The 25040-nt window shown below is 45.8% G+C and overlaps 2 protein-coding genes across 12 annotated transcripts in view; one reads left to right on the top strand and one right to left on the bottom strand.

Annotated features, from left to right (window-relative positions):
• Window positions 1-20018, top strand: part of LOC126529306 (AP-5 complex subunit zeta-1-like) — a 102835-nt gene extending 82817 nt beyond the window's left edge. Inside the window, exon 19 of the mRNA XM_055069755.2 lies at window positions 19915-20018. The gene's annotated coding sequence lies outside the window, so the exon portion shown is untranslated. The remainder of the gene's footprint in view (window positions 1-19914) is intronic.
• The window catches only part of LOC126528887 (uncharacterized), a 160932-nt gene that overhangs the window by 31218 nt on the left and 104674 nt on the right, over window positions 1-25040 (bottom strand). For 9 of the 11 annotated variants that reach the window (XM_055069753.2, XM_072289826.1, XM_072289822.1 and 6 more), the window contains 9 exons: window positions 22608-22703; window positions 21885-21980; window positions 21659-21754; window positions 20036-20134; window positions 17796-17891; window positions 11586-11681; window positions 9509-9619; window positions 3730-3837; window positions 1645-1674 (listed from right to left, as the gene is read on the bottom strand). In XM_055069753.2, the coding sequence (XP_054925728.2) occupies window positions 1645-1674; window positions 3730-3837; window positions 9509-9619; window positions 11586-11681; window positions 17796-17891; window positions 20036-20134; window positions 21659-21754; window positions 21885-21980; window positions 22608-22703 (828 nt within the window). The remainder of the gene's footprint in view (window positions 1-1644; window positions 1675-3729; window positions 3838-9508; window positions 9620-11585; window positions 11682-17795; window positions 17892-20035; window positions 20135-21658; window positions 21755-21884; window positions 21981-22607; window positions 22704-25040) is intronic. The other 2 variants (XM_072289824.1, XM_072289831.1) reach the window with 2 other exon arrangements.

The following is a 25040-nucleotide window of genomic DNA, read 5'->3' as shown; positions in this document are numbered from 1 at the left end:
GCCTTTCGGTGCATCGGTAACTACAGTATATAGGCGGAAATATCTCTTGGTGGCGCAAAAATGTGACGCGTTTTATCAGCCGCGGCGTACGCACATTATCAGTCACGGTGTGTGTATGTGTTGTGAACTATTTTGCTTATATCAGTTTTAATTCAACAAAGAAAACCGATGTCTCTGTATTAGCATCATGAAATGGTAAATCTGCTCAATATCTGATCGCCTGGCGTAGGGAGTAAAACATAAAGCATAAGAGCGCATGCTCGTGCACGGCCGACCTAAGGCAACCACGAAACATCTAAGCGGCAGGCGCTATCAAATATGTGTGATGCACCGGCATTGTTCTCGCGCACTTCAAGTCTAGTATAGGCTTCAAATTACCATATGTCTACGCTAGCCTTCCTGCATGAGGCCGATAGCGCTGCTCAACACAACGATCACTGCGGTTGGTGAGGCCAGCACGATACAAATGTAAGCTGTGTGCTTCGGCAATGCCTTTTTGGCCTGTATACAGCCATAATATGTGAGAGGGATCGGATAAAAAGAATGCGATGGCTATTTATGAGGACAAAAATTCCGTAATACGTGTGAGTGCGTCGTAGAGAACGGAACGAACACAACCGAAAAAAAAAATTCAGTTATCCTCTTTCTCGAAAAAGCAAGAGAAAACGGGCTAACGCAGCAATAGGACTTCGCATAGTCACGCCGCACAGCGTTTATAAATATATAACCGCTGATGCCGTATGCTTGGACCATGCGGTATATAGAACAAAGATATATGTAATCCAGCACCCACTGCTCTGCTATTACTTGCAAAACTATTTTATTCAGGGGCGGAAACCTCATCCATCGAACCAAGTTGTCACGCAATGTAACCTGCAGCGAACAGTTTGAACGCTTGTCAAAGTATAACATCACAGCTCCTATCGTAGCAGAACGGTACCCGCGCTCACGCTGTTACGATCGTCGCGTATGTTTCATGGCTCTTAAACCGCAGCTTAAAAATAGAGGATAATACTGCAATAAGGCCGCATTAATGATTGGAACATTAAGAAATACACTATTTATCTCCGAGGCTGATTGTAGGCTCAAATATGCGCGCACACATCGCGCTGCGTGTTCCGTCCACCTCAACGCCAGCAGGAATTCCGGCCATGACGCCTTAAACCACTTCAGCACGTCTCACAGAACCGTTTACCACGTAGAAGACGCACGTCATACTAAACAGACCGCACGACCGCGAAAACAAACGCCAGAACCTACCGCCGAGCGTATACCCTCCATGCAAAAGACCGCTTTCATCCAAGCCAGTATGGCGCTGCTCATAGGCGGCGCCACTGCGCTCACAATATGGCGGCGCCTACGAAAAAACGGTCTATTTGCAGCTCATTTTTGGCATCGCGTGCGTCTGTTGCGCGCTACACAACGCACATGCCGTATCATGGAGTGAATTCTGTTCCATGTCGGAAAAATGGCAGACGCGCGCAAAGGAACGAGCGTCACTCCAAGAAGGTTTCCACTAGCGTGTTTTTGCTAACTGGTCTACGTAGTCTCTCTATTATGCTAGAATATCACATAATTCAGTACAGAGGCAATGTCGTGGTAAATTACACCGAACATTTATTAGTGTGGAAATACTATACTTACGTGGTGCTGTTGTCGTGGGTTCTTGCAGTCCTGCAATTTAGGAAGAGAAAATAAATGCTTTAGCCGTGTGTTTTAGCAGCAGTTTAAAGGTGTTGCAGCGGGTGATGTGCTTCGCGAAATAGGCTTAACTAAGGGTTTCGCGGGCGACCACTGTGTGTCATGCTGTGGAGATGCAGTCGCTTGCATTTTTCCCGGCACTTGGCTGTGCAGGAAGCTTGGTGAAGTGACTAGCCTGTTAATCAAAACGAAAGTGCCAATGTAGCCAGCACTTCTCGGTAGCCGGTATGCAAAAATAAGCTGACAGGGTTTTACGAAACTGTGTGACCGCCCCAACACAGCTGTTTGTCCAGCCAACTCAAAGCTGATGAGCTGGCCATACGAATAATCATTTGTGAATGGCACAGAGTACTGAAGCCTTAATTCTCTGCACGTAAGTAATACACGCATACATAAAATGTACATGCATAAACAATTGGGAGCCCTTTGGTTCATTACTGCAACAAGTACTAAGCAGCTTATGTGGTAGTGAGGTTTTGAGTTTTATCTTGAGTGTTTCCCCACAAATCTCTATAAATGAGCCGCTTGACTCCCAACACAAAAATCATGACAGCCGAAACAGCGACAGCATTCTATTCGAATGTGGGTGTTAGTTATTAGCATCAGAGAGGCACTAACCTCAGTTAAAGAAATTAAAGTTACACCATTTTGCGCTCAGTACTATTTCAAGGGTGGTTGCTTGGGCTAGTGGGTAATTCATGATCAAAAATAACGTACAGCGCGAAGGACAAGGACTTCGAGAGACGAAATACACAGCGCTGACTTCCAACAATATTTTATTGCGTTGCCATATCGTGTGTATATACAAGAGGGGGCACGGGCAGAAAATGAAAGGCATTCGCAAGGGGTGTTCTAACAGCAAGTCACTATACTAAGAGCATGGTCACTTGAAAAAAACGAACATTACGATTTCTATCTGTTTAGATACGTGACTTCACTAGGGGCCAGCCCGATAGAGGGGGCACTAACGCACATACTACCAAGTTTTGTGATGAAATCAGCTTCCACAATTTTCCGGGTGAGCTGTGAGCTGTGTCTCGCTACAACTTCAGTATCTCCAAAGAGGGGCACGCAGCCGCAGTCCCGGCAATGGATGCCCAAGTGGCCTGCGCTGCGTATGTCGTCTCTCGCAGTCCTTGTCCTTCGCGCTGTACGTTATTTTTGATCAAGCACTATTTCATTATGTTTTGCATACTGTTCTTTGAATGGACGCAAACAACAAATTATGGAAAGAGTCACAAGTATGCCGCAAGAAAGTATTTGGCTGTTCATATGATGCGCCGAGTAATTAGCTAAGGTCTGAATTCGAAAACTCCGCAGAACAAAGAGTTCTATCAACGGTTGGGGAGCGCCAAATAACGGCGAGCAGTAATAATAAAAAAGGAATTTAGGACTGCTTGATTTCTGAACCAAAGTGCGTTATCGCAGAAGCTCCGCTGCATAATTTTCTTTCTGTGCAGCCATCGTGCCTGACTGAGTCATGCAGGTATGTCACACATGCCATTGAAGCATAAATGAAGTTCAGCAACTAGAAGCTCACGCATGTAGGATGCACTAAAAAGTCGCGAAAGATTTATAAAACTGTTTTGACGCCCCCAAGCATTGATGAACGAGCGAGGAGAGCATGTATGATGGTGTGTGCTGCTTGAAGCAAGCCAGTACGAGGCAATGGCAAGTGCCATGTCTGCGGGCACACAGCTCAAAAGATGCCGATTTCTCTGCAACGGAACGGTGGTGCCATCTGTCACCGCGCGGCGTGCATTGCCACAGGTGACAGATTGCGCCACCGTTCTGTTGCAACGACTTTGCGGGCTGTCTGTGTTACCATAGGCTAAGCCTTCATCCCTCTAAATCGAGAACTAATCTCGGAAAGACCGCCAAAAGCAGTGCCTTCATAGTGGGCTTCCTTTCAGCAGTTCAGCACTGGATAGCAACTGTCTTTGTTGCTTTTTATAACGTTTAATTTATTCAAACAAATGCAACTACTGGTGCTTAAAATTAGGTACCCTCATGTTGAGCAGCACGTACCCGGTGGTTTGGCACAGTAGCACACGTTATCTTTACAGGTTGCCTTTTTAGGGTCCGCTTCGGGGACTGCCACCTTGCAGTAGTCTTCACATTTCGAGGCTAGACACTCTGAAAGGAGAAGCAATTACCGACGTTAAGAGTTACGCAGGATGCAAGGACATTATAATTTCTGCCTTTCCGATATCTAGGGCCCTATAATGTAAAACCATTGCAATATGTTTTTATTCCAATCTCCTGGCGTCAAATTTGCGTAACCGCCGACGCAAGCATCGGGCGGTCACCCGTAGGGTTGTCTCAACAGACAAAGCAAACGCTCTCCTCGTTCATGGGAGGTCACTTTTGTTTGCTTGAAAAACGAATAACATTGCCTACACCGAGCGGCTTGTGTTATCTAATTGGCTCACAAGAAGCGAGGAGCACACTCAAGTGGAGAGAGATTCAATGGGGCCGAGCCACTGCACTGAGAATTGATAATCAAGATGAAGAGGGTGGTGCCGGCGTCTGCGATTAGTCCGCTTTCCCTTACTTAGCTTGCGGTGGCTCGTCGACAATCGCGCCGGCATGCAACGGAAGCTTAAGAATCACGCTGAAACGGATCCTCAGCAAAGAAGAGTTGGCAGAACGAGGTCGTAAACGTGCCGAAAGTACTCGAAAACGTTACACGGCCACGCAAAAAGTTTTATTACACGCAAATAAACTCATGCTATCTGGCAGGTACGAGTAGCCAGTGCCTGAGCGATCGGCGGCAGCCATCTTTTATTCCTTTCGGAACGGGGCAGCCTGCGGCTATTCAGAAGAAAATTCAGTTTTGTTCGTCATATTAATGCATCTTTAACGCGTACACGTCACATGGTGAGGATTTGCGGTTTTGTGACGTCGCGTGACAAGCAGGTGAAGTGGGTGCAGCCCGAAAACTCTTGACCAATAGCGGAGTGCTAAAGGCGAAAAGGCGTCGAATCAGAAATGACAAATTTTCTTTTGTTCGGACAACTCATGCATTATCAGTGTGTGCACGTCATATCAGATGGGGAGCTATCGCGGTTTTTGTGACGTCGCGTGACAGACAGGTGAAGTGGTGGTGGCCCAAAAAAGGTTTTGATCAATCGCGAAAGGTTGATTGCAGAATTGGAATAGAAAAATTTGAATAGTTTTACGTCATAGCGCCCCTACTGACGCATTGCTGTTTGGCCTGATGATTATTACTGAGCATTCACAGCTCGAGTTCTCTTTTACGTGTGACGATTCTTCTTGGTGGGTACTTGTACATCAGTGGCTTAACCTACATTATGTAGGTAATTTCTCTGCAAACTTCTCCTTTTAACCTTGCAGATTTTGTTGGTGCTTAAGTCAGTTCCTGCCTATAATTGTGCCATGTCTTACGGATACATGTCATGATTGAGGACATTAACTATGTGCATGACTTATCATGAAAGCACTCGTCAATCGAATTCACTGCAGTGACATACATGAGTCTGAATAGAAGTCGTGTTGAGCCGTCTTACTTCAGGAACTCTTGTAATGCGCAGCACCGTGAAACAATCTCATATTGCAAATACTTAAATTATTTGGCATAGTGCGTGGGAAGACACAAGACGTACAGCACGGTATGCCAAGAATTTATTCTTTTTTGCCTTGAACCGGCACTGTAGCAGCAATTATGCTGCAACCACTTGCTGATCAATGCGGGGGCCTTGGGGGCCAAGAACCCCCTTACACGAGGACAGTAGCAATATCTCTACCCCTCCCCCCGTTTTCGCATTTTCTCACCTGTGCCACGGTCCGGGTCTCGGGCCTTATCCGGGAAAGTGAGTAGTGTTGAAGATTATTATGACAAGGATATTGTTCAAGCGAACGAGATTTCATAATTGGCAGAAAGCCTCTAGATTCTGCACAAGAGTATGTTTAGTGAAGCCAATTAGTCGTGGGGCCCTTGATCACGAGAAGAAAATTGACAGAAGAATAAAAAGTGGATTGGAACTTCTACGGCTGTACCAAGTCATGACTGGCAGCTTACTTCTATGCTTGAAGAAAAAAAAGTATACAATCATTGCATTCTGCCGGTACTAAAAGATGGGGCACAATTATGGAGGTTGTAAAAGAAGCTTGAGAAAAACTCATTCCTTCTTTGCCAGGCCTATAGAAATCGATAAGTTTGATCGACAGCTTTTATACACGGTGCTAAACATTTCCGTAGGAATTATTCTACTAGCAATGCCATGCACTGTACGAAATGATGACTGAATGTCTACTCCATGTTGGTTAGATTTGACATTTTGGCAGATTGGGGGGAATCTGGAAAAATGAATCTTCGAGTGTGGATATCGTTTAAGGTAGCCTTGAGTGGCCCAAGCACTTCCTCAATAAAACGACGCAGAATATGCACTTTGGTCGACTCGGCATCATAACTTCTAAATGACGGCAACAGTGAAAACACAGAAGCTTCTGTCGGGTTGTCTAATTTTCCGATCCGACGTCTACATTGTTTACGCGGTGACTAAAAAGAACTGTAAATGCTTATGAGTGCATGTTATTTTTGATAATTGTGTTCGACTAATGTCGAGTGCAACCTAACCTTTGTAGCAGCGGATTGCTTTTATTCATCAGCGTTTCAGCAGCGTATGCGCAAATTATCATACGTGTGGAATTTTCGCTCACACAAGAGCACGCAGTCTATTTCAGACCGACATTCGACCAAAACTTGACTAGCAGCCTAATATATATTATAGACTTTGAACACCACCTGTGCAAGTGTCCTTATTTATCATTGTAAAATATTGCGCAACACTTAACATTATTTTACAGCACTGTACATGAGCTGAACAATGCACGCGGGGACTCCAGCGCCATTTGAATGCACACTAAACTACCTTGCTTGCACAGAAAAGCTGATTGAAATCAATAATCAAGTATGATAACGCTTCTGAACGCACCCTGACCTGCAAATCACTGTTTCGTGAGCCTGATAACCAGATGTCTGCTGCAATGAGTAAAAAGAAATGCTCCCTGCACAACAAAAACTTGCCCCTATTCACATTGCGAAGCTAGGGTAGTATTTACGCTAAAGACTCTGCATATTTTTTTTGCGTGGTTACACTTATTAAAGTTAGGAAATAGGAGCCAGACACAGACTTTGTATTTTAATATTTAAAGAAAAAGTCTCGGCCCTAAAAAATAGCAAATTCAGTTATGTTCCTTGTGGATTCTTTGAAATTTAACATAAAAATTCTCGAGATCTGTCATAGCAGTGATTATCGATTTACATCCATTGAATACACCAGGTATCACGCCATTATTTTATGTATCACGGTATACGTTGCGACTGCTACCTTGAAGTATAACGTTGAAACATAAAATCACCGAAAGTGAGCACATTTCTGGCATTAACGAAATAGTTAAGGACTGCGTAATGAGCGATGGAACGGGAAATGTTAGGCCAAATAATGTTAAGGGACAGTAAGACAGTGGCCTGTATTGGAGAGCAAATGTGAGTAGCCGATATCCTGGTTTACGTTACGAAAAAAAATTAAGGTGACGGGCCATGTATTGCGTAGGGCGGATAACCGGTGGTCTACGTATTATAGTTACGGAATGGGTGTCAAAAGAAGAGAAGTTCATTAGGGGAAGGCAGGGGACCAGGTGGTGCGATGACAGGAGGAGGAAATATGCCGGCACAACTTGAAATCAGCTAGCGCAAGAAGGCGCAACTGGAGGCCGTTGGGAGAGACCTTTGTCCTGCAGTGGACATGAAAATAGGCTGTTGAGGACCACGTTGCATCTATCTTCAACAAGAGTGACCCCACCTCGGCCTATTTACCACTTTCTCCATTATACTACCCAGAGTCTGCTTTTGGCTGTAACACAGCTTCTTGCCAGAACTCTTCAATGCAATAACCGAATGAATTCGATCGAATTCGCTTAACGGATGAAGAATGAGTAGGTATTCAATATTGACTACTTGCAAGAAAATATAGCGTCGCGCAATATAAGCGTGCCGGAACCCTGGAGACTTATGTGAATATGTAACAACCCGCACGAAACAATCCTAGTTTTTGCTGTCCAGAATGTTTTAGTGTTTTTTAGTAAGCTTGACGTTTGTTGCACAAATACTGAAAGAGCTGCGCATTATGTTTGTGAATGGCAAACTTTCTCTGTGTGTGTCTGTTTCAGCCTAAGCTTGATATTCATTATTGCGTGTTTCGAGGCTAGACACTCTGAAATGTAATGCAACCATTGCGGCTGAGGCAGGTGTTGTGCCTCGAACTTCTGTTATCTTTGGGTTTTACTTGGTTTTCGTTCTTCTCTTTTTTTCATTCCCTTCTAAGGTTTATGAGCCACCTTTCACGAAATAAACGTTTCATGTGGTAATCGGATTTTATCTCGGCTTGAGCGCCGTCTCTTTTGAAATCATGCACCAACTAGTAGATGTCATGTAGTCGCCTTATTGCTTGCTGTTGTTCATTCCGTTCTGTTCATCGTAATCGAAGTGAGCAAGGCGCTGGGTCGTGGTAAGTGGGCGGCTATCTCATCGACTTCTCGTGAAACATTTTTGGTATTGCAAAACTTAGGTATAGCCAAAAGTTCACTATCTAACTGTGAGCATTAAAATATTCAACTTGTTCAGGTATAATACACCTGTGTGGTTCTTTGTGTGTTCAGTTACGATGTTGGCGCCGTTTAATCGTGGTAATACTGTATTCTATATCTACGTTTGCTCTCTGCGTAATGTGTTTATTACTGAACAACTTATTTCTTTCCCTATATCACAGTTGTACACAACTCCGTAACTCGGAGGTGTATTTGTTTTTGTTGAATCCCCCCTTCTGCTTGAGCCTATCAAGGCCTGCAGTATTCTGTAAACAAAGCAAATAAATAAACGAGGTTGTACAGGTTGCGCAACGTAACCCATAGCCAAGTTAACAAAAAATAACACACTATGCGATCGTCAGACGATGTTCAGTCGCAGGTCCTCCTCTACCACCGGAATACATTTTGTGTGCTAATTATCCGAGTAATTAGAGAAGGTTAGTTAAGGAAGTTATTGCTTTTTGATCTTATTGTGTGGCTTCCGATGAGAAAACTGTTATTGTGTCCTAAAGCGAACAATTCAGTCGTTTATATGGCGGTATCTCCTCCTTAATGATTTCTTTCCCGCGGTTTACTGGTAACCAGCGGTCCCAAAAGTGATTTGAAGCAGCCGGCTTCGCCTATTACTCGGCTCGGCAACCGTCTGGAAGCGGCAAGTTGCCAGCGTTGGCTTCTGTTTATCGGGATCTGAGTGCACCACGTGACGGTCGCAGCCTATCGCAGAGGTCAGCTGGCTGCCGATTCAGGCAGTGAGCGGACTTCGTTCCTCCAAATCATTTCGGGACCGTTGGCGTCGCGGCGCGCCGGCGCACGATCACGTGGTACATTTCGTATTTCGCGCGCGGAGAGGCAAAATAATTACGCCGGACATAGCGCATGGAAACGACTGAATGGGTTGTTTTAGAACGCGATAACAGTTTTCCCAGTGGAAGCCATGCCCTGAATTCAACGATTTAATACTTGTTTATTTACGTTCTCTAAGTAGGCGTATAATTAGCTTATAAGTATTATGTTGGTGGCGAAAGAGGACATATGACCGAACACAGTACGTCTTATAATCGTCTATTGTAGTAGTTTCTTTAGCCGCTTGGCTATAGCTGGCTGTGACATCCTGTATAAGCACTGGATCTGGAATGGCAATAAGTTTTTGCATTATATTTTGATCTCCCACTTTTATGCTTTTGGAGCTCCTCACCGTCTTCGTACGAACAGGAGCACATGTCAGACGCCGAGCATGTTACAGCGAGCACCGTTCTGTTGGGTTCTGCCTCCTGACAAGATGTCCGGCAAGCATCTATCGGACACTCTGCAAGGAAAAGTGAAGTTCATAAACTCGCCGGCAGGACTGGAGTGTACGAAGATGCATGCGTTTATCAGTTTATACTAAACTGAAGCGTTGAAGCCTTTATAATGTTTTGTAAAGAGCGGAAGGCAAGGGTGAGCCGAGGAGGAGGGGCGGCTCGATCTCGCGCGCGTAAGGCAGGAAAGCGGGGAGGAAGCGCGCTGTCTTCCATCGCGCGCAAGGTAGCAGGGGAGGGGGTGTTCTACTCCGTCGGTGGCTGCATATGGTGCGGCTGAACACTTGGGCGAGCACGACATTGATGTTGACACTAATGCTGACGAAGGACCGAGTCGTCGTTAGATAGAGTCGCTCAAAACACCAATATGCCACCACCGCACTACAACAACAGAGGTTGGGATAGTGTGTACGAGTTCGTGGTTGGCTAAACAGCGTAAGGTGAACACAGAGACGAGAAGACGACCGTAAGGGCACCGTCCGGTAAATCTTCCTGTCTCTGTGTTCGCCTTGCTTAAGCTTTTGTTAGGCCAAACGTACCATAATATACCGGCAACGACACCGATACGGCACACAAGTGGTCGGCGGTCTTGCGAACAGCGAACGACAAAAAATTTGCCAATCGCCGTTACACAACCGCCCCCGGGAGATGGGTCCGCTTGAAGCTTTCGCTTAGCGACCCATCTCCCGGGGGCCGGTGTAACGGCGATTGGCAAATTTTTTGTCGTTCGCTGTTCGCAAGACCGCCGACCACTTGTGTGCCGTATCGGTGTCGTTGCCGGTATATTATGGTACGTTTGGCCTAACAAAAGCTTAAGCAAGGCGAACACAGAGACAGGAAGATTTACCGGACGGTGCCCTTACGGTCGTCTTCTCGTCTCTGTGTTCACCTTACGCTGTTTAGCCAACCACGAACTCGTACACACTATCCCAACCTTCTGTTGTTGTAGTGCGGTGGTGGCATATTGGTGTTTTGAGCGACTCTATCTAACGACGACTCGGTCCTTCGTCAGCATTAGTGTCAACATCAATGTCGTGCTCGCCCAAAGTGAGCGCGGTCGCACCTGGCAGCTGCTGGGAAGACTCGGCAACAATACTGAATTGTGGCGAACGCGTAGCTACATCCCATACCAACAGCTGTTTAGCCGGATGGAATGTGCTGTAAACAACTCGACAGTGCGCCATGCTTCTCGGCCTTACACGCTGCATATCAACAGTGCAGTTGGTGCCGGTAGGAGCAATTTCGAGCCCGCATTCTGAGCAACCGATCTGGGCTGGAGTTTGCAGAGCTCGGCAGCTTCTCTACTAGGCGAACTGGTTCCTATACTTTTTATTGCAATGCAAAGCTCCAATATTGTTACGGGGAGATGAGCCAAGAGGCGAACCACAAGAAATACGAGGGGATCAAGACGCAACACCTCGTCCTCTTGTTCACTACACTTGGACAGCTTGTTCGACTTTGGCAGTATTACTGGCTCACAACAATGTATGTTGGAAGACCATGTCGTGGCCCCTTTAACTCTACTGCATATGAATTCATACACGCGCGTTACGAAAAAAGAAAGTCCGAGCCTATAATCTTAATTAACGTGCATAACAAGCAAATCATAATGTGCTTTTTAGTAGTTTGCTTACTAAAAGGTTGCAGTGTATGCACAGTACAGTTCACTGTTCAAGGGAACACTTACCTCCTTGTAAAGCCAATATAAGAAAAATTCTGTTTACGGAGGGAGAAAAAGGGCAGAATACGCAGAAGGCTGACATGCATTAACATAGTTATTAATTTAGGTCATATTTCTGATGTAGTCGGTAGCTGAATGTAACAAGGTGCTCTCTGTAAAAGTCGACCGTGTTGTAATTTGTCTTTATTTATGTGCAATTTGCATCTGATTTTTTTTCATTTTACACACATTTCTTGTCACATCCGTATCGCGGGCAACGCAATTTAGTGATGTCTAAAATGAAATAGCCTTACCGGTACACTGCGGTTCTCCTGTTGACAAGTCGCATGATTTTCCAAGTTTTTTGCATACTTTCGTCTCTTCTTCGTTACATTTTGTTCGCTTTTTGACTGTCACGATGCACGGAGGAAGAAAAAATTGCAGAATTAATCGCAGCATGCAAACCGCAAGAGGAGACACCATCTTCGCGGGGCTTCATTCTGCTCGTATTTTTTCAAGTGTAAAGATCTAGGCTACGCTCGTGCATTCGGCCAAAAATAATTTGTATGCTATAGCTGAGATATACCGAAGTAAGAACTATCAAGATGAGAACTGTGCGTAACAAAATTAGACAAAGGCACAGACAAAGTAGGTTGCAGAAAAAACAACAACATATACAAAACAACAGCCTTAAAGGGCCCCTCACTAGGTCTGGCCATTTTGAGCTGACAAGCGCAGGGCATACAATGCGTGCTAACGATCGTGTTTGCAAAGAATTACATCGCTACGCGCTGCGGAAAGGCTTGAAATTTCAATCCGAACGCCGTTTGCCTCTTCACTCGCGGCGAATCCACCCGGAGAAGGACGGTGACGTAGTCGGGCTCCTGCGCCTACGTAATCGTGTCCGCAGTGTGACGTCGCTCCTGGTGACACGTGACTTCGAGAATTATTCAACGGAACATCTGTTATTTGTGTGATCTGTTGCTTGAACTGACGAATTGAGGTTTAGAGAAATAATAAAACACGCGAACGGAATGTCTGCGTGTTTTTTTTGTTTTACTTCGCACCGACGCAAGAACGATGTACTTCCGTTTCGTCTGCTTGTCCCCGCGGTCGTGCAGTCACGTGCGCAGATATCGAAACTATGCCATTTTTTACCGTGTTCCGCGCGTGATCATGCTCTGCGATCCGCTTGTTCTGCCTCAGTATTCGTGTAGCACCGAAACATACCGCTTGTCATGTGTCCTTGTGCGCAGCGCGCAAAATGGTGCCCTGCGCGAAACGATAACAGCTCATGCGCAACGCCGCCAGCGGATAAACTAGCGGAAGTGCGCATCGCGAAAAAAAAAAAAGAAAAAGCGAGGAGAAAAAAAAAGTGGATGCGGGGCCCGGGACGTGTGTGTCACGCGACCCTCGAGGTCCGGCATGGGAGAACGCAGGGAAGGAATTTCGCTTGCGAAGGCTAGACGGGGCGAGTGGAGAGGGAACCTCGCTATGCAGTGGATCCCGCCTGCTGAAATCTTGGGTTCGCGGCACTGGAATATTTCTATATCTGCTATTAATGAGCCGATTTGATTTTTTTTTCGCGGCAGAACGCTTCCTAGAGGACACGTAACAACTTCCAGCGTATAACTAAAATTTGCTATGGGGCCTGGTGAGGGGCCCTTTAATAGCTTAGTAGCTATAGCGTTGCGTTGTTAACCTCTCGAGGTCGCTGACTCAATCTGGGCGCCATATTGATGTGGGCGAAATGCACAAGTGCTCCTGTATACTTAGTTTATATGCACGATAAGGAACCTCAGTTGGTCAGAAATTAATGCGACGTTCGACGTGCGGCATAATCAGATTGTGGTTTTGGTGCGCAAAACTGCAGAAGTGAGACTTTTTTTTTCTGAAAGAAGCAATATGCACACGAATAATCAGGCAAGAACCAAAATGTAACTGCTGGATTTTAAAACGAGGTGCACAGATAAGAACAAAGATATCAGTTCTGCGAGTTTCCCATGGAATGCATTAAGGGCGGTGCGCGTGGTTTTCATTCAGATGGCAGCACGTTCCTAAGTAATACGCATGGACACCTTGCAATTTTAATAATTAGCACGTGTTTTAGTTTAGAGAGAAGTGCGGTGCTTGTGCAGAGAGCCTATAGTATCGTTAATATTCACAAGGCCCATATAAGTGAAACAAGGAAAGCACGATTAATGTTTTACAAGACGAAACATAATGAGCAGTAACTTCGTTATGCTTTAGCATAACTTGCTTCAAACTTTGGGCATTGATATCTTAAAATTTTATCCGCTGGAAGCTTGAGATATAGTGGCATAAATAAAGACGAATGCGTGTTGGCGGTAGTCCAGCTGAGTTTTATAAAAGGGAAAGTGGCCTCGAGTCTTGCTGTCTATTGTGTTTCGATTTTACCAAAGGCAGAGAAAGAACGATAATTTTTTGAATGCTGTCCTGGTGTGGGCTTTGAGACTGTGGCTACATTTCTCTGAAAGTATACGTGTCGAAAGCAAAAAAGAAGAGAATAACTCTGTGCATGGAATTTTGTTGTGGCATGCGGAAGAGAATGCGAGTAACCTGCGCGTGCGCGCACATTTATGTGACATTTACATTTAGACTTATGTATATTCGGGCTCTCGTAATGTATCGTGATTAATTAGTAAGCCTGCAAGCCAGCGGTACCGAGAGCAAGGTACGTTGCTGGGCTTTACAAATTTTCTTTTGCACTCTTCGCCGTTTCCTTAAAGAATGGCTCCAAGAAACGTAAATTTCCAAACTTGGAAGTTTGAATTGAGGAACAGAGATAGCGATTTGCAATACACCTGGTGCGAATTGAGCAGTTAACAGGATGGTCTTTCGTCATGAACTCCGCTGCGCTAACCAGAACGCTTTTTTTCACTCAGTACTCTTAAGCGAGCAATAAAGTTCGCTATGAGTGAAGCAGCGAACAGAATCGAAACGCCATTGTTGGCGAACAATCAGACTGAGTCGCAGAGCACGGTCATGGGGTTAATTCGGAAGTAATGGGAGACTCTACCTCCATTCCGTGTCTAGTCAAAGTCGTCATCAGTGTCGTACCCTACTAGTCAACAAGGAACACTGCGTCATTCCTTTCTGCAGGGATATAAACATTACGATTCACTGTTCCTGAGTTTCAACTCACAATCATGTTTTATTTAGTTACTAATGTGTAGTATATAGATGGAGTTACAAAGAAGAGGTCCCTGAGCACAAGGCTGTAAGGGGGGCCTCCTTATTAATAACTTGCTCTAACGTTCAGTTGTCTGTAGCGCGTTTGAGATTAGGGAAGCACTGTTACTACAAATTAAGATGCAGTGTTGATCGTAGCGTTAAGAAAATTATGTACGCTTGTATTGTAGTTCTCGCTAATGAGCATTTATATTATGCTTCGAGTTATGTGTCAGCTTTGTTTTTTTTAGTGGTGCCATATAATATTCTTATTGTTCTCACTCATCTTTAGTGTTCATGCTGGCGAGCTCATGTCTTTGTTGTGCCCTATGTGTCATGTAGGCTCGAGTGCTTAAGGGACAACAGTCATTTTTATGCCGAGCCTAAACCCTGATTCTTGAGGGAAACTTAAACTTGAAACTTGGGTTTACAGCTGTACACAATAGTATCCCTCTCAGATATAATGAGTCAGCCGTGCGCCGTGTAAACCGAACCCTTAATGAATTTCAAAATTTCCCACTCTCACCGTCTACTTAACATCGACTTCGTTTGTTTTGGATATCCACCTTGTTAGTTCAAGCGGCTAACCATGTAAAATGCATAACATACGCGTCCTTGGTGTCGTGTAGCCCAGCATTCGCCTCGGCAGTCTTTTCACCCCATATAAGACGCAAGTTACTATTGCCTGTATATGTACTGCGATCAGTAAGTACACAAAGCGCATTTGGCCACTGCAAGTGCAGGGTTGTCACGGCGTGTAGAATGCGTGCGTTGACACCGAAAGGCGCTGTGCAAAATCACCTATAACCGACTTGTCACACCCTTCAGAAGCAACAGGCGTCCACTTGCTGGCGGTTCTTTATGCCGTTGTCAGATGGAAAGAGGACTTGGCAACCATAGGTGAAACGTCCCTGTTCTTAGAGGTACTGATAAACCCAACGTCATTTGGCAAATTACGCCCCCCACCCCTCCCCTGCCTGGTTTGACTGGGCTTTGGTTTGGGTCAGTGACCCTTCGAGGACGGGGGGGCCGCTGTGGAGCAGCACTAACCCAGTTTCTGCGCCCAAAACTGTGGGGATTGACGTGCGCTCCAATGCCTTTGTGCAAGCATTCACCTGTTCAGCAGTCCCTACGCCTCTGCCTTTGTACTCGCGACGGTTGTCGACAGTGGCATTCCACTCGCGGTAAGGGAGCGGTCCCTCTTCCACTCGCGGATCGGCTGCTGCTGGACAGTGGCCAGGAGCTTCCGGCTGGGCGGAACAACCTCGCCGACCTACACGAAGTGAGGGGCAGACAAAACACTGAAACATCTCCTGTGCCACTGCTCCGAACTCAACCCTCAACGAACCACCACGGTGACTGAGCTACGCGGCTTGGGACTCCCAGCGGCTTCCAGCAAGGACCTCCTCTTCCCAGCCTGCCGTCACAGTCAGGTATTCAGAGCAGTACTCGGCTACATTGAGGGCACGATGCTGGACGAACTAGTGTTCCTGTATATGCTCCCGCAGTATATGCTCCCTGTGGGAGCATATACAGGAACACTAGGACGAACGACTGTAGAGGTATTGCACTCGCGTCTGAGACGCGGATCACTACTCACTTCCGTTCCTACCCCATCTCCACCTATTTTCCTACTTTTCCACCCACAATGTACCTCTCCCACAGATACTTAGCCATGCTGCACGCATATTTTCTCCACCGTAATCACTCCTCTCGCGTGTCGGGGGCCCATTGGTTATCGTGAGAGCAAGCAGCATAGCCACGGGGTCGCAGGGAGCCATCCTCCCGCAGTGACGTGGAAGCGGCGCCCCCGTCCATATTCAGGGTGTCTAACAACCGGGAAAACCGGGAATTCTCAGGGATCTTGATGGAAAAACTCAGGGAAAACTCAGGGAATTTGCGCTTCTATCAGGGAAAATCAGCTGTAACTTTATTGAAAGGGAACGAAAGTAATGCTGGCCCGAGTAACAGAGGAATCGTAACGAATGGTATATGACGCCGCGTCGTCGGCTGGAGGAGTTTCCAGAGTACAGTCAACGAGACAACTGCGTAGCCCATGTATAAGAACGTCTGAAATTTCGGACGCAAGAGCCTTTCGCCGTCCGATTTTCGGAACTTTTTGCCGTGACCGCAGGTCCGAAACGGTATTCATCAAAACCACCACCGCACCCGCCGTGGTTACTCAGTGGCTATGGTGTAAGGCTGCTGAACACAAGGTGCGGAATCGAATCCCGGCCACGGCGGCCGTATTTCGATGGGGGCGAAATGCGAAAACAGCCGTGTACTTAGATTTAGGTGCACGTTAAAGAACCCCAGGTGGTCGAAATTTCCGGAGTCCTCCACTACGGCGTGCCTCATAATCAGAAAGTGGTTTTGGCACGTAAAACCCCATAATTTAAACACCACCACCGCCGTCACTTTGATAACCTCGCCTCCTCGAAGCGGCACACTACACTATAAAATAATTTACACCCTAAAAAGTGAAAAAGGGCGTAAATGTGTCTATAACTGACACCCTTAGGGTGTCCATTATATAGCTAACATCCTAAGGGTGTGAGTTATAGACACATTTACACCCTTTTTCACTTTTTAGGGTGTAAATATTTTACAGTGTAGCACGCTGATGCGCTGGCAGCCATAGCCACCACCGTACCCAAGGTAACTTTTGCTTTACAATAATTTAAAATTAAGTTTCAAATTAAAATTTTGGACTTTGGCTGTTCTTTGATGCACATTCGATACTCAGCACGCCGTCGCACGCGCAACTTAGAGGCCGAACTACACTTACGCGTGCCGGCGTGCGGAAGATCACGTCCGTGCGCACTTGCGTTTGCACCTCGCGAGGAATGGCGGCTTGAACCTACAAGAACCGCGCCAGCGCGCGCCTACTTGGCTCACAATTTCCGCCTTGGTAGATATCGCTTCGTGTTTCTGTGAGGCAGCCAATCAGCGGCAGAGCACCGGTATCTGTCTGGAGAGGATATCTCTGCCCGCAGCGCGCTTCGACGTGTAGGACCTGTGCCGCAAAATCTGCGCATGCGTAGGCGCGTGGGCGTGAGCTTTCGAGTGCCGGCAAGCGTACGTGTACTTTGGCCTTAACAGCTTCGCTGTAGAAGAAAGAGAACGCTTGGTACATTTTTTGGGGTCGTCACAGCCAGTCATATATGCCTCACGTAGACTGCCCTCTTCTACTGCTTCATCTAACGTCAGTCAGGAAGCCGTGTCCGCGTACATTTCATCTCAATACAGACAATTTCTTTTTGTTTCTGTTACGCCCATGATTATTCTTTTGAACGCGCTCGGTGCGTTGACGATGATGACGTCATGCTTACCCATGCAAAGAGGAGCTCCGTCGACAAACTCGCATTGTCGTTGCATTGCTTTGCACTTTTCCTCCTCTTCCTCGTTGCACTGCGTGCGTTTCTTTCCTGAAAAAAGAAATAACACGAGCGTGAATTAATTAATCATAAGAACAAACTTCCGCTGCGCACTTTCTGACTGCATTGCTTGCTTTCTTCATATCATCTCAACTAACAAAAATTACGGCAGAACTCATTTCGCGATGACTGTCGACGATAATGCCAAGAGCAATTGAAGAATGCAGCGACAGATCAGATTCCGTCAGCCCCGTTTGTTTAGCTTGTGTAGCGGTAATTGTGAGACTCAGTGATTCGGCTATATATGGTTAAATGTTCTGATGTGATCCTCACTTAGTTATGACAATTGCTTGCCAATGCGGTCCATAAGCATGGAGGCATGACCACGACTGTTTCACACCGACACAGTGACCATGGAACGAGAAAGTAGGAATGATATCGACAGAATGACAAAACTGTGTAACGGGGATGGCATGACAGCAACGACATGTCGACTCTTAACTTATGACGATGGTATAGCGACGACGACGTGAGCACGATGAGATGACAATTGTATTATGATAACCGGACTACAGAGCCAGAATGACGACGATTGCAATGACCAGGAAAGCATGGCGACGACGGTATGACGACAATGCATTGACGATAATGGCAGGACAACGGCATGAGGACAGTGTGATGACGATGAGTCTATGACATTGGCGTGGCGTTAATTGTACCAACGAAACCTGTATGACGACGACGGCTTGACAACGACGGCATGATGGCCAGATCCGGATGACGTAGCTGGAGGGACGATGATGTAATTTGATGGAGGGACCACGATGTAATCACAACAACGATCAGAAGAGGTGGCCGCGATAGCTGCTGACGATGACGGCATGACAAGGATGCCATTATCACGATTGAATGACGGCAGTATGATTACAATAAAATGACCAAGAGAAATGAACGTCGATGGAATGATGAAGGCAGGATGACAACGACTGCATGACGACGACGGCATGACGACGATGGGATCACATTACCGGAGTGCTGACAATGATGAAACGACAGCGTAATGACGACGAGATGATACGATGGCGTGAGGACGAGACGAATGACAGCGCCGGAATGACAAGGATGCAACGACCACGACGGCATCGCGACGCCGAACGCATACCTAGTAACCTAAGCTACTTGGACCATTAGGTCTGAGTAGAAGGCGTGACGACGATAGCATAACGAGAGTCAGATCACGAAGCTGGAATGACGGCGATTGAAGGACCGCGACGGCGACACTATGGCGGTGTGTCAACAAATGCATGACGACTGTATGACGACGATGGCTCGACGACGAAGGCATGACGGGTGCCGGACGCCAAAGCTGGAATGACGGTGATGCAACGGCCACGATGGCACCACACCCACGAGCACACACATATTGGCCCAAGCCATTAGACAACTTGGGTCACCGGATTGGTGTAAGAGGATAGATAGATAGATAGATAGATAGATAGATAGATAGGCTCAAAACGGCTTAAGTAGGCAAATAATGTTATTAGCATTAAAAAAAAAGAGCCCGTCGGATCTTATTATTCTAGTTCGCTCCTATATGGAATGTTGGGGCCAGACTGTATGTTAAGTAAATGCATCACCACAACAAATGCCTATGACACCGGGACATTGTGAGCACGCCACTCTTGTTTTAAAAAGAAAGAAGAAAACAGGAAAAAATTACAGGGTCTCTTAGGATCCCTCTTAAGAGGCGAACGGTCAAAGCTTACTCTTCCTCTCATCATTCGCCTTTGTCTGTTTGCCTCTTCTCTTTCTCTTCTTTACTTTAGTCACTACTGCTCACTACTAAGCATCTTTAGTCATTTCTAATCAGTTGTGGTCATTACAAACCGTCGTTAGACATATTGATCATTTTGGAGTCATTAGTAGTCATTACAAGTAATTAGTAGTAATTACAGATCATTATTAGTCATTATTAGGCAATAATGGTCATTATTAACTTCTACCAATCTCTAATTCACTGAGTGTCACTATCAATCATTTTTTATTTTTTAATCTGTCTATTATCTGTCCTCAGATGGCGTGATGACGCTTCGGCGGACAATCCGGCGGTCGGGTCTGCTGACACAAACTTCACCATGAGCCTCGAAAGCCTTTCGCCTTTAAATAGAGCGTGATTATCACCGGCAGCATCTTACCTGAACAAATAGCACCTCCACCGATAAAGTCGCATCCCTTTCCCATTTTTGCGCACCTTTCCGTCTCGGAGGCGTCACACTTTGTCCGTGCAGGAGGACCTGGTGAAGGAGAGAGACGGAACAGGGAAAAAAATTGCAATGCGTATAGTGTAGGGTATACTCAGCATAGGTTGCTTACAGAGAGGAAGTTGGTTTTTGTTCAGAATGTCACTGGTGCTCTGAATAAAAAAAATGTTAACCTGTTATTGGCCGGCTTTCAACGAGTTATTATTCATTTAATGTCATTTAATCACTTTGTTCTTTGGCGTGCATGACACGCGTTTACGACAAAACTGCGCACTCGTTATTAGCTGGTTCACCAGATGATCAGACTGATTTCACGGACTAACGACGTATACCCTTCCAAAACGAATGCAAATACATGGCGTGGCTCTTAAAATAACTTAACACAAGTGGTGTATTTCACTTATATATATATATATATATATATATATATATATATATATATATATATATATATATAAATTTCGCTCTAAGAATACACTCTATACATAAAATAATTTTGCACAGTTTGAGTGCAAATCGGTAATAAGTGATACATTAATGCGAGAAAAACTTGTGGGTACTATTGATTACGAGGTCATGTGGAGCAAGAAACTACTGTAGTAGTTTTGAAGCTTGTATTTCGTTCACAACAGCAGTCCCGTTAATCAAGTGCACAAGCCTACCCCCCCCCCCCCTAAAAAAAAAGATACCCGGAAAGTTACCGGGGAGATCCTACAAGGCGACTTTGCGGAATCAACAATCCAAATCTGCTTATGTTAATGAAAGTGGCTATTATATGCACGCTGAATTTGACTGTAAGGCTGAGATATCAGAAGGACAGCTTCTGCGCACATTGATTTTACCACGTACAGCTTATAGCTGTCAGCTAAAGAGATGTCATCTATTTGTGCATCAGCCTGGAACGAGCTGTTACCTAATAAGTAATTTTATTCTACTATGAAGAGAACAACATAACCTACGGAGAATAAGTGTGGGAAAAGTTTTTTTTTTCAACTACAAACAATGCTATACGAAAGTCGGTGCGTCTGCGAGGCTTGAAATTAGCCCGAGCGACAAATAGAGATGACGAGGGAAATATGGTTACCGTCAAAAAATAAAACGTACACCTAACAATACGAAGGTTTAAAGAATACTTTCTGGTAGGGCCGCAATCACTTGAAATGTGTGGCCTGCTATAAACACGCGCACTCCTGACGGCGAGCAAGGGCTAGCCGATATTTGCATTAAGCCTGCATGTTCGGCAGGAATATAATGTTCGACGAAATCGGTTTCTGCTATTAGGCACCGTGGTTTTAAGCAGTAGTTTATCCGATTCGTGTTAGAACTTCCGCATATTTGCGTAATCTTATTATATATCGCGCATTTTTGTATGGGTTTAGAAATTCAGAAGTCAACAGCCCTGCAATTACTAGAGTGACGTACCGTGAAATAGGCCACGAGGGTCTCAGAACGCACGCACGCTCACAGGACAAGGAAAAGATCAAACGCGGAAATCTAGAACAATCGGAAGTTTTTTTTTTTCGTCATAGCTCTCTTTCAACAAAAGCAGCTCCTTACCGTAACACAAAGAGGCCCCGTTTACGAAATGGCATCCTTTGCCGACGGTTTCACACCGTTGCTTTTCCTCTTGATTGCAATCTGTGCGATTTGGATCTACCGGAGAATGATTTAAAAAATGCAGTTGCATCAAAACCAAAAATGGTACACAGTTGCGCGTGTCACTGGCAAAAGTCTGCCAGCGGCAAACATCGTTAAGTGCACCTCATCTCGCATAGTGGCTTACCGATGCAAAATGCTGCGTGCGCGGTGAAGTCGCACTCTTCCTTCCTTAATTTGCATATCTCGGTCTCTTCCTCATTACAGTCCGTGCTCGTATTGTCTACGAAAAGAAAATAACCAAGGGGAAAAAAGGACACATAACTGGCGACGTGATGCTTGTGGAAGTAACGAGTAATTGCCGCTTATTCATGTCGCAAAATCCGGAAAATCGTACGAAGGAAGGCCTATCATTGGCGGAACGGAAAACACAAATGTCAAATCTTTCCACTGTTTGTTATGCCATCGTTTGTGCAATTTCTTGTGAGGTTATAGCTCTCTATGTGTTACTTTTGTGGTCTGCACGACATGGTAATTGGTCATATGCATGCGCAAATTAAATGGATATGCTTTTAGCTTGTTTTGCTCGTCACGAGATCATCTGGCGTTTAATTCAGCTGTTGCGCTTTTCATCGCTGTACTTGTAAGAATTTAATAATTTGAGGACCATCCGGCTTAGAGACAATATATATATATATATATATATATATATATATATATATATATATATATATATATATATATATATACTTGTCAGAGCGACATGGTCTAGTCGGGTACCATGGTTACTTTTCTCAATGCCGTGTAACCCAGTTCCTGTAAATGTAGGGGAATGAAAGTAAGAGAGCAAACAAATGAGCAAACGAAGCGCGATCACGCATCGCACAACACAGCGCGCGCGTGTGCTTACCCACGCACAGGGCTGCACCGAGCGAGAAATCACAGTCCATTCCCAGTTCCCGGCATATGGCCTCCTCCTCTTCGTTACATTTTGTGCGTCTCCCGGCTGTCGAGGAGAAAAGAGCGAAACGAATGAAATATTCTCAGGCGTGAAAACATCCGGGAAGTTGGCCCATTCGCTCGCACGTCGAAAAAAAAGACGAATAATAATAAACATCCAACGGGCGCGTTTGAATATGTGTGAAGCGGTTAATAAAACGTTATAGAATAAGATTTGCAGTTCCGCCGGAAGTGTGAAGCACTGATTGCGATATCAAATTAGTACATACCTGTGCGAAGTAAGGATAGTAGATTTAGCGGCCGTATAAACTTGTAAGCGTTCGCTTACTAACTCAAGTAACAATGATAGAATCAGTAAGCGTGACTCAAAGATGAAGGACGTAGAAAGAAAACAGGCACACAGAGACAGCACTGTCTTTGTGTGTCTGCTTCTTTCTAAGTCCTTGTTCAATCGCGCTTACACATTATATCATGTGTTCAAACCAACTAGCCAGTCAACGTGTTTCATAATTAAATTAACCAGCGTGGTATCACGCACACTCAGGTAACTTAAACACATCTCGCTCGATGACTGCGGAAACTGTCTCTGAAGACGCTGGGGTTAAGAATCGCGGCAGGAACCGCGAGCCAATTGACCTCCGTGCATCTGTCGTGTCAGCACGAACAGAGCGTCGAAAGCACAGCGCATACTAAGACACCGACACTACGCGCACTCTGCAAACATCGCAGATCGCTTTGAAGATGAGCCGCGTGCGAGCGAGCACTTTAGCCACGTCGCAGACCGCTTTCAACCCACACAAGCGCCGCCAACGCGTCCCTACGGCATCGGCCAAAGGCGTCTACTACAGCGTGCGCGAATCGCGTGGCCAACGCCGTAGTAGACGCCGCGGTTGTGTCCACACTGTACGGAGCAGCGGACGAGGAGGACATCGAGGCACCGTAGCAGCCCCCAGGGAAGAACGCCCCTCCTCCCTCGCTTCACCCCACTGCCTCCTACGCCACTAGAGAGGGCACACATCCGAGCCGCTCTCCGCGCTCGCGCACGTGAGATTAAACCGCGTTCGCCGGCTCACCTTCACAAGCTTTTACTCATACGGAACCTCACGGCAACAGCGACGCCGACAGCAGAAATCCGCCTGGAGTGTTGTCCATCTAATTGCTATCGCAATAAAATGCGACGGGGGCAATTGCGTTTACTGTCGTTCTACGCAACGCGCAACGCGTAATTTCGTGCCACCTTCAATCTAATTGGCAATTTACGCCCCCCTCCCCCCTAAACGTTCATGAGCTGTGCTAAAATGCAAACAGCGTGCTCACGTGAATGCACATTGTGGAACTTTGACGTAGTGACGTAACGAGGACGAAGGTACATGTCTGACATTTGTGGGAGAAAGAATGGCAAGGAGAGAGGTGCATGTCAGAGAGAGAGAAAGAGAGAAGCGCCAGACGTGATGTGAAGGACAGTGGCAAGCTTGATTTAATATCTGCGCCCGTATGGTTCCTGCCTCCTTGACCTAATGGCGAATAGAGCACGCGCTCTTTTCGGCGAGGCAGCAGCCGTCGCGGTTAGCAGAGTCCGGGAGGGTTTGCAAAGGATAGTTATCTTAACAAAAAAAAAAAACGGCACTGAGAAAGAACACAAGGTACTGAACAGATGAGGAAAGTGTCGAGTTTCCCGCATTCCTCAGTTCTCCGAATTGTATTTTTGCCCGTCTTTCAGGACGCAGAAAACTCAGCGCCACACAGAGGTGTTAGCAAAGAAACATATCTGCATAAAAAAAGAAAAAAGACAACTTACTCTATTCTTGGACATCATGGGGTACCGAACTTTAGCCCCTTGATTCATAATTTATGACTGGGTGTTCATTGAGGCCTCTAGATTTTATTATCTTTCTGTAAACACAGCGGAAACCTGGCAGGCTAAAAATTGGTTTTGTAGAGCGGATGTTTACATCACATTAAGCTAGTCGTCATAACTGCAAAAATTAAATTGATTAGGCATGTTCATCTCTTATCGATAATGCGTTTTGTTATGAAAACAACAGAAATATTTGATGCAAGTAGATGCGCTGGTCAAGTTAAGAGCATTCGTTGCAAGAAACAACATTAATTAGGAGTCAGTTATCAGAACAACACGTCGTATTTCTCGTCCAATCCGACAGTGCACTTTATAATATGCCGTTGCTTTGCAATAATCTCCATAATAAAGTGACGTGATATAGTTTTAATTGCGATAGCAATTATAGGGCACCCAGGCGAACTTCTTCCGTCGCCATTGGGATTGGCGTAGCCGTGACGTTCCGTACAAAGCGCAAGTGCGATAAGACCGTGGCCCCACGCCGTGTGCTGTAGGTGCGAGGGAAAGCAGGCAAGGGTGAGCTGA

The sequence above is a fragment of the Dermacentor andersoni genome, chromosome 8 (assembly GCF_023375885.2).
Source record: "Dermacentor andersoni chromosome 8, qqDerAnde1_hic_scaffold, whole genome shotgun sequence".
Taxonomy (NCBI): Eukaryota; Metazoa; Arthropoda; class Arachnida; order Ixodida; family Ixodidae; genus Dermacentor; species Dermacentor andersoni.
Note: the sequence above shows the minus strand (reverse complement) of the source record. Positions and strands in the feature narration are given on the sequence as shown.